This window comes from Nicotiana attenuata, chromosome 5 (assembly GCF_001879085.1).
Source record: "Nicotiana attenuata strain UT chromosome 5, NIATTr2, whole genome shotgun sequence".
Classification (NCBI taxonomy): domain Eukaryota; kingdom Viridiplantae; phylum Streptophyta; class Magnoliopsida; order Solanales; family Solanaceae; genus Nicotiana; species Nicotiana attenuata.
This window is the reverse complement of record NC_031993.1, coordinates 35,311,331-35,320,679: the sequence shown is the minus strand read 5'-3', so window position 1 is coordinate 35,320,679 and position 9,349 is coordinate 35,311,331. Positions and strand designations below refer to the sequence as shown.

Genomic DNA, 9,349 nt, shown 5'->3' with positions numbered 1-9,349 from the left:
GGGGGGGTGTAATTATGCGGAAATAATCTTTTTCTCAAATTTTTAAATAATCTTTCAGCACTAATGCCACTAGTCCTCGTCTGATTCGTCAAGCTGGCATGTCATTCGTGTTTGAGTTACACGCACTTCTATCTTTTTAACTATTATGATTGAAGTGTTCAATAGGTACACTTTGAATGATGTAAGGTGCTTAATAGGTACAAGCCTCAGTTCAGGTGTTTAAATAGAATTTGGTGACAACTTTAAGTGGCTGTCAGTAGATTAAGCAAACATGACGGCAGTACAGAATAATACAAAGAGAGCACAATGCATGTCTCTGAAGCAGGGAGCAAATGAATACTAGCCGATCTTATATACCAGACCTTATCTTTACCATTTCCTTTTACATGGACATATTTTTGGGCATGTTAACGGCTTTAGGTTCAGAATTAAGTTTTAGGGGTTTGTTTAACTTTTGTAAGCTGCTATTTAAGATTTTCATAAAATCATTATGTTTAACAGTCAAAGGGGACTGGATGAATGGAAATGTTTTTATACTCCAGTATTTTGCCCCAAGTACACAGTACCTGCGGAACCTGATTACATGAAGTGTATACTCAAATCTTTAGATGAAACATTAATTCACCAGAACCAAGTACAGAATATTAGTAAAAATAGTTACCAGTTTTGGTATTAAGGCTGCCATTGAGCTGACAGCAAACGATGACAAGGCCCCAAGACCAACTAATGTATTCATGTTTGGCGATCCTTTAATTAGGCTTTTCAGACCATCAATAATAAGTTGTCGACCAGGTACAAGCAATGTAAACAGAGATAGAGTCATATGGAAACCCGTGGAATGCATTGCATGAATCCATGAAGCCTTAGCCCCAAAGAAATGAGAGAGATGGCCGACAAGGCACACTGCACATAAAGCCCATGAGACTGCAAGCCCCCGACCTGTTAAAACATTAGGTTATTAGTGTTGAGGTTATTACACTCTGATAAAATAGGTCCCTTAAATTGTGAAATCTCAGAAAATGGCTAGAAGAGGAGCTCTTAAGTAAGGTATGTACCACTTTCTTTCAACTGAATACGCTTTGCATTCATCTTCTTCTCAAATATCTCAAAGAAGTTTTCCCTTCCGGAATCTGCATTGAAATAGACCCATGTCACGCCAATACACATGCAAACACTTAAAACAAGAAGGTGATATACAATCAGATCAAGAAGGAAGATATCAGTGCTGATGATATTATTTCCTTGAATTTATGATATTTTAGGGGATAACCACAATGATAAAATGACTTCTAGTTGATTCTTCCAGGACATAAACAAAGTGTTGGGACAAAACTAGGAGGTCCAAAGAAAAGCATTAAAACAAGAAATTATGCTAATCATCCAAACAAGTTTAACTAGATTGAGTTTATACAAACACAAACTATGGTGTCGTACAACTTCATCAAAAAAATACGGTGTTGTAAAATCACTTCATTCAGTAAATGTTAACCATTTATTCATGTTCACAACTGTACCGCTATTTCTTTACACATGCAAACCATTTCCACTATCATTTTATGCACCTTGAATTTGATTAAGTGGGAGGCAAGGGGGGACACAAGTTGTAACATTCCAGACTTTAGACAGAGTCCCACATTGGCAAAATACAAGAGGGATGCTAAGTATATAAGTTAACAAGCCTTAGACCCAAGTGACGCGTTTTAAACCCGTGAGGGCCTAGGCCCAGAGCAGACAATATCACCAGCAGGCTGGGCTATTACAGATGGTATCAAAGCCGCTCTTGTGTCAGCCTTGCCGATGATGGGTCAGAGTTCAACTGAGTTTAGGCAAAATCTCGATTAGGTGGGGCAAACCTCAGTGGTGAGTCTAGGCGAATCCCATGCGGTGGGGCAAACCTCAGCGAGGACGTTGAGTCCATAAGAGGGGGTGTATGTAACATTCCCCAGACTTTAGACAGAGTCCCACATCGCAAAACACAAGAGGGATGTTGGGTATATAAGTTAACAAGCCTTAGACCCTAGTGACGCATTTTAAACCCGTGAGGGCCTAGGCCCAGAGCGGATAATACCACTAGCGGGCTGGACTGTTACACTTACACAAGTGAAGTGAAGGAAACTATTTTAATCAAAATAATACCTCTGAGTTCTGAGTTCAAAAGATTTTGAAATGAAGTTAAGATTTGGACATTGAAAAGCAGATTCAGGAAAAAATTCAGAAGTGCATCCATTTAAACTACTTTCTCCTATTTGATGATCATGAGTTGCCTAAAATTTATCCTTTTCATCACTAACTTTATAATCCTACAATTATCTCATGCAGTCTGCTTCAGTTGCAAAGATCTTTTCCTCACGGTGCCTTCCTTACCTTTATGCGAATTGACTCTAGGAGAGTGCCTTTTAATTAATAGGCTGCCGCCCGCAACAGTTTAAGTAAACCAATAAAACATTAGACAATCATATGTTTTTTTAATAAGGTTGATAATTTTATTAATATGGGATAACTCTCTACCAAAGGTAAAGAACCTACACAAGAATAGAGATCACATGTGTTTGACAACATAAATAGAAGATCACTTAATAAATTAAACTAATACACAAAAGATATACAAAATGGAGCGGAAGTGTGAAATGAATCAACAATATAAGATTAATGATCTTCCACATTTCTAGTTTATGAGATTAAGGTTCGGGCTAGTAATACAGTTGTATCACTTTTGTTATTTTGGGTCGGATTCTTTCACAACACATTAGTCTAACTGAAAACTGAAATTAGTTTGTTCTTTGATGATGTGTCCAGTGAATTGAAGAGAGGGGGGGGGGGGGGGTCCATGTCCAGAAAAAGATAAATTTTTGAAGGGAGACCCAAAAGGTGGACCAAAACACATTACATCATTGCAACAGGAAATTCCATTTTGGAGTTCAGCAAATTATTCCAGCCAACGAGTTATGCATTTCGCTACAACAGAAATTACACAACAGTTACAAGAAGAGATTCACCAGAATGTCAGACTGCAGAACCTAAAAGATTTCCTCCACCTGTATACTAAGGGCGAAAGATAAAACAGGAACGCAGCCGACCTATCCTAAGATAATGTCTGCACGACCTGAACTACTACAGTGAACTTTTACAGGAAGATGGCTCCTATTAACTAATAACATTTATAAACTTGTCTTGGTACAATTATTCAAAATGCACGAGCCTCTTCATCATAGAAATTCCTCCCTTCAACAAATCCACCAATACTTGCCGCTGAAACTCTCACCTATAGATGAAAAGGACCTTGTTGTCAAAATCAAATCATTATTTTGACCTAAAGGTTCTATTTTCATCAAAGGAAGGGAGAAGTGACTAAGAGGTGCTGGTGATAAGGGTTTTAGTCAATATAACAGGGACATACCATGAAGGACAATGGTTGCTCATTTCAACAAAGCTTTTGCATATCATGACGGAAAATCCCCTTCAATCGCTCCCTCACCTGTCAATTACCCACCAAGCGTCACATGAGTAATAAAAACCCCAATTTATTGCAGTCTCTGATCTGCTTGAAATATAAGAGGTGCTAATGGTCCAAAACAGAATACTATTCTTTCATTTAGCACAAAACCAGAGAGATATTCTTAGTTAAATTCCTATTCTTAAGACGAAAAGCAATATCATTCAACCCCAAAAAAGAAAAAGAAAGAGAGAGAGAAAAGACGGTGGGTGGGTTTCTGTTGTATTCTCATAGCTTGTTCCTTTCCTCTTAATCAATAGTGTAAAACTACCACTCACCTTAGATAAATAATAAACAAGGAAACAATGTCAGGCAGCTATTTAAATCGCTCTCCAAAAAATTGTCCAGAGTTACTATAGGTTCTTGTAAATCAACTGTGGCGACCTAAAGCTTAGCATGGTCACTACCAAAGCGGAGGAACCTTGAGATGGTAGGAAGATTAAACACCAAAAAGATATATAGCAAGTCTGCAACTGCTCTTGCAGAATCTTTCACAAACATGCAACCATTGAAGATGTTCTATGCACAATCTATTTCCTTAGTATAGCACCCTGTCCGGCATTTGAAGTGTTAATTTTACATATACACCTACAGTTCCAATAATGCTAGTCAGAGAAAGTTAGTTCAAGCACAATCCACATTTGGAGATTCTCAATGAGTCGTTATGCTAATGATACAACATGTAAAATGCAACAGTACAATTGGAAGCAGATCAAATCAACAATAAAGAAAATGCTAACCTCGAACATTAGATGTGAACCCGCAAGTAGTCAAATGCTTAGCAAGGGCCTCCCCTATCTGCTTTTGCCAATTTGGTACAACCTTCGCGTCAGATACTGGCCACACTATTGCTGTCTCCGTCGTAAGATTTACAGTTGCAGAAGAAACTTGTGGCTGTTGATAAAGAAATTCATAATATCAAGTGAAAGAAATACGAATAAGGAAATAGAAAACACGTGAACTAGGAATAGAAGTTATAGAAGAAAAGGCTAGCTAAACACATAAAATCTGTGAATTATGCAATTTATGCACTCCAAAAATCATAGACAACTGAACTGTCCTTGGGATGTTCGGACTTCTAACTCAGTGGTTACAAAGTACCACCGCACCCACTTTTCCTTTGTGATAATGAATGCAGACTTGGTTCATAAGAGAGAGAGAGTTTTTAATTTAAACTATATATAGAGGTTTGAGTCCACAATGTGGATCCACCATGGTTGGGAAAATTAAACACTCTAGGCTAGGTAAGACAAGAGTTTTTAATTTAAACTATATATAGAGGTTTGAGTCCACAATGTGGATCCACCATGGTTGGGAAAATTAAACACTCTAGGCTAAGTAAGACAAGAGTATTTTTTTAGCTTTTCTTTTGGTACTGAGAGCTAATAATTCTGTTGATGCAATCAATCGTTTTCATATTATTTAAGGAACCAAACAGTCCAAAAGAAGAACAGAGATAGCTCCTCCTTTAGTTACCAAAGCAAACCTTGTACTCAATCTACTGCAGTATTTTTGGGCTATATAGCATGAACATGAAAGCTTAATTAAAGAGAAGAATCTGTATTTTGAATACTTACTTGACTTTCTAAAATTCTCTTCACGCTCGCAGCACAGCCGCCACATGTCATTCCCTGGAAATGTGCACACACAAATTTGAGGAATATTCAATGTCAATACAAATATTGCAATATCTAAAACGAGTAACTTACGGTAACATCAAGGATAATGACGTCAGAGGACAAAGCGGATACATCTTCACTCGTTTCAGCAACAACACTAGGATTTTCCTTACCGCCGTCCGTCGCACCACCTCCATTGCCACCGCCACCACCGCCATTATCACCGGAGCCATCATTTCCTCCACTGCCAGCAGCAAACGAAGCCGCAGAGCCAGAAACGCTCCGCAAATCCTTCCGAACCGGGCGCAAATTCGCCGCTGCCAAGCTCTTCGACAGCAAAACCGGTCCGAACCGGTTCAAACCTCGAACCTCACCGTTACATACGGCTCGAAGATGGAGCCGAGCGAGTTGACTCAGCAGTACAAAGTGAGTCGGCCGAGTAGAAAAGTGACGGTGAAGTTGAGAAACTAAAGGACTGCAATTGCAATGAAGAGTTCTCGATGCTCCCAAACGAGAAATTGCCGCTGGTGATGTCAATAGTGAAGACTCCATAGTAGATCTTCGACTGAGCTACCAGCAAAATGAACTCTCTCTCTGCAGTAACGTGATTTATACGTAACGGATTACTTGGCAGTAGTATAGCTGTGGTTCTATCACCTTTTACTGCCTCATCAGTTCTCTTCCGAATATGAAGCAGTAGCAGAGCGGGGCAGGAACTTTCCTAGGGGTAAGTTGGTAATTACAAAACATGAATTCAATTAGCGGTAGGTGGCGTTCCAGTCTTTATGATCACGTGTAAGGAAACCCCACCTACTTCTCTATCCTTTTTACTGGACTAATCTATCTATTTTAGAGTACGTTTTCTGAAGAAAAACTTTTATAAAAAAAAAAAAAAAAAAAAATCATTCCATAAAGCAGCTCTCAAGTTATATTTTGATATGTTTTGATTTTTTTTATATATATTTTTGTCTTATTTGGCAAATCATTCCAAAAAATATACAAACACTTTCTCAAAAAATGTAGTATTATTCATTCCAGAATGGGCGCTTGAGTGATTTTACCAAAAAATTATGAGAGACCCTAGGGTGGATGTTCGAGCAGTTTGGAATAGACTTGAAAATTTTGGTTTGGATTTTCGATTTTTCAATTGAAGAAATGACGATTCAGATCCAATTCAAATAAGCTCGGATTGAATTGACTTTTTAAGTTCGTTTGAATATATCAAATTTTTTATTTTGAATCTATAAGTTGATATGCTTCTTCATTCTCACAAAAATGAACATCCAAATGAAGTTCTAGTTAATAGTTTCATTATTTTTCTTGTCAATTGTAGCCTTGTAGGTTATCGAGGTCTTTTCTCGTGCAATAAATAATAGTCACACCATTTCAATTTAAGTGAATATATTTCCTTTTTAGTCCGTACCAAAAAGAACGACTCCTTTCATATGTGAAAATAGTTTACCTTTATGCAATGATTTATAACCATACAAACTATATATACCTCATTTTATATCATAAGTTTAAATTATTGTTTTTATTTTGTTTTCAGTAAAATAGATTCACATAAATTAAAACAGAGGGATTAATATTTACTCAAAAGAATTAGTGTAAACAAGCACGCGATAAACATGGATGTCAATCATATCACCAGCCCACGAGTGGGTCCCTCTGTGTATCATTCGAATTTGCTCGTTTTTCAAGTGAGCCGTGGAGTGTGGACCATGGATAGGAAAGGAGAAAGATAAATTAAAAAAGATAAAAAGGAAAACGTGAGATCGAGGTAAGTTAAGCAAACTATTAGGATACAATTAAATCATTTGCTTTAAAGTTACAACCTCCTATCTAGTGATATCATTTTCTTTTTCAATATTCGTTCTTTTTGAGTCAGATTCTTTCGATGTTACTAGCATATAATTGTTTACCCGTAAAGCGATATATTTGAAGTTATACGTAATTTATAGACAAGCGAATTGATTCGATCCCAAAATAAATAAATAGATTAAATAAAAATGTAAGACTTAGCGTTAAAATCGAGATAAGATAAGTAAGGAAATAAAATATTTATTGAGCTTTCGGCAGTTTATAGCATAAGTTTGTCAAATCATATGTCGTCTTACAATGGTTGTTGAACTCACTATTTATAGTTGCTCCTAGGGAACATGGTTCTAGAATCAAGCTCCTCTTAAATAACAATTATGGGGGCCATAGAAAAATATATAACGGCATGCTATGAATGCCATATTCTCTATTACAGACCATGTACTTAATGTTATAGAATATTCTTCATTGAATGTTCCCGGGTGGCAGGCATTTATTTGTCTTTATGAGCAACATTCCCTTCGGGGACAACCGAGATTGCTGCCCCCCGGACTTGATTTCTATTTGCCTTGCTTTCCATCTGTCTCTGATTCCACGTGTCGCTCTATTCTGTGAGTATTTAATATGAACATAATTTGCGCTATACAAATAATCCCCCTGCTTTCCGGTGGCATATCCTTGTATCACCGGTAATGTTGTATGGTGGTCCGGGCCCGGGCCTAAATGGGCTAAACGGGCCTGGGCTTAGCGGTTCGGGCTCCGGCGGTCCCGGGCTTCACGGTCCCAGGCTTCGTGGGCTCAACGGGTGGAACCAGCCCATGACGGGCCTAAGCCTATATGGTCCTGGGCTAAATGGGTCGGGCTCGCGGGTTTAGCGGGCCTAACGGGCTTTTTTATTTCCGGGCTTTTTTTTTTAATTTTTTTTGTTTAAGGCAATTTCTTGTAAACCATATATGTATGTATATATATAAATTGCTCTTATACATGGCTATATAAATATATGTAGTATATATAATATAGAAATCTAATTATTAAAGTGTTTGACGAAAAAGTAAAATAACAAAACAATAGTAAAACTAAATTGGCATGCATAATAAATTAATAACAAAGTACAACATGAAGCATAAATACGTCTAATAATTTTAAAATAACACAAATTGTTGAAAAATCTCAAAGACGAATTTGCGGATAAATACCCTCAACACAATACTTTATATGCTTCCTTAAATTGCCTGTGGTACACCCTGAACGAAAATTTAAGACTCTTCCACAGTTCTTGCACTTTAATATTTGGCCTTCTTCATTTTCTTCAAGCACTTCATAGTATTGCGAAACAAATAAGCGCACTCTTTCCGAACGAGGCATGATTTAACTTGAAAATTGAGATTGAGACTTGAAGTCTTGAAAATTGGAGATTGAGAGATTGAGAGAAATTTAGATTGAGAAATGAGTATTGAGTATTGAAATGAAGAAGAGGGAGGGGGTATTTATAGTGTTAGAGAAGGTTAGTTTTGTAAATTGAAAAAAATGGCTATTTGTGCAATATGACCGTTGGTGGTCATTGGGGGTGGGGCCCTCATTTTGAAAAATCTTGTTTTGTAGTATATATAGTACTACTTCTTCAAGTATATATAATATATATAGTATACCAGTATAGTATGCTATATTCCCTTATATATTTTCTTGTAGTATATATTGTATGTTATGTATATATATTCCCTTATATATTTTCTTGTAGTATATATTGTATGTTATGTATATATATTCCCTTATTTATTTTCTTTTAGTATATATTGTATGTTATGTATATATATTATGGCTTATAAATAATTGCAAGTTAAAGACAAAAAAATATTGCAAAGAGATATTCAAGGGCATGTCTTATAATTTTTATTACCAAAAATGGCATATCTTTCTTAGTCTTGTTCATATTCATGTTTATATTTATAAATATCGCTCTTTACGGTTGCGCGAGGCCAACCTTTATAAGTAGGATTAAAAACTTTTCTAATATAATGCACAAAGTTAGGGTTAGAAGGAAAAGTATAGGGTAAGCACATAGCGGTAACCATCTTTGGTAATTCTTCACGATCTTTATTTGGATCGTAATATAAAATACCACCGGTCACAGTGTTAATTCCTGGTTGAACTAGATTTGAACCTGTACTAGGGTTAACCGCAGTATCTACACTTGTCCCCTCTAGCTGCGCTTTCATTTGTAAATATCTAACTTTATCTCTAGGGTGTGTTTGTATGTGCCTTGCCAAACTACCCGTGCCGCTACGGCCTCCAGTATATTTATGCGCCAGCAATTTCCCACAATTGTTACACTTAGCCTTATTTTGTTCTCCTACTTGAGTACAAAAATTCCAAACTAATGATGTTTCTAGGCGTTTAGAAGGTTGTCTATTAAAAGTAG

At 36.8% G+C, this 9,349-nt stretch overlaps 1 protein-coding gene across 1 annotated transcript in view; it reads right to left on the bottom strand.

Annotated features, from left to right (window-relative positions):
* LOC109226125 (copper-transporting ATPase PAA1, chloroplastic-like) overlaps positions 1-5,840 on the bottom strand; it is an 11,295-nt gene extending 5,455 nt beyond the window's left edge. Inside the window, exons 1-5 of the mRNA XM_019390924.1 lie at positions 5,203-5,840; positions 5,071-5,124; positions 4,234-4,387; positions 1,056-1,130; positions 662-939 (exon numbers count right to left, since the gene is read on the bottom strand). Coding sequence (XP_019246469.1) covers positions 662-939; positions 1,056-1,130; positions 4,234-4,387; positions 5,071-5,124; positions 5,203-5,664 — 1,023 coding nt within the window. The 5' untranslated portion in view covers positions 5,665-5,840. The remainder of the gene's footprint in view (positions 1-661; positions 940-1,055; positions 1,131-4,233; positions 4,388-5,070; positions 5,125-5,202) is intronic.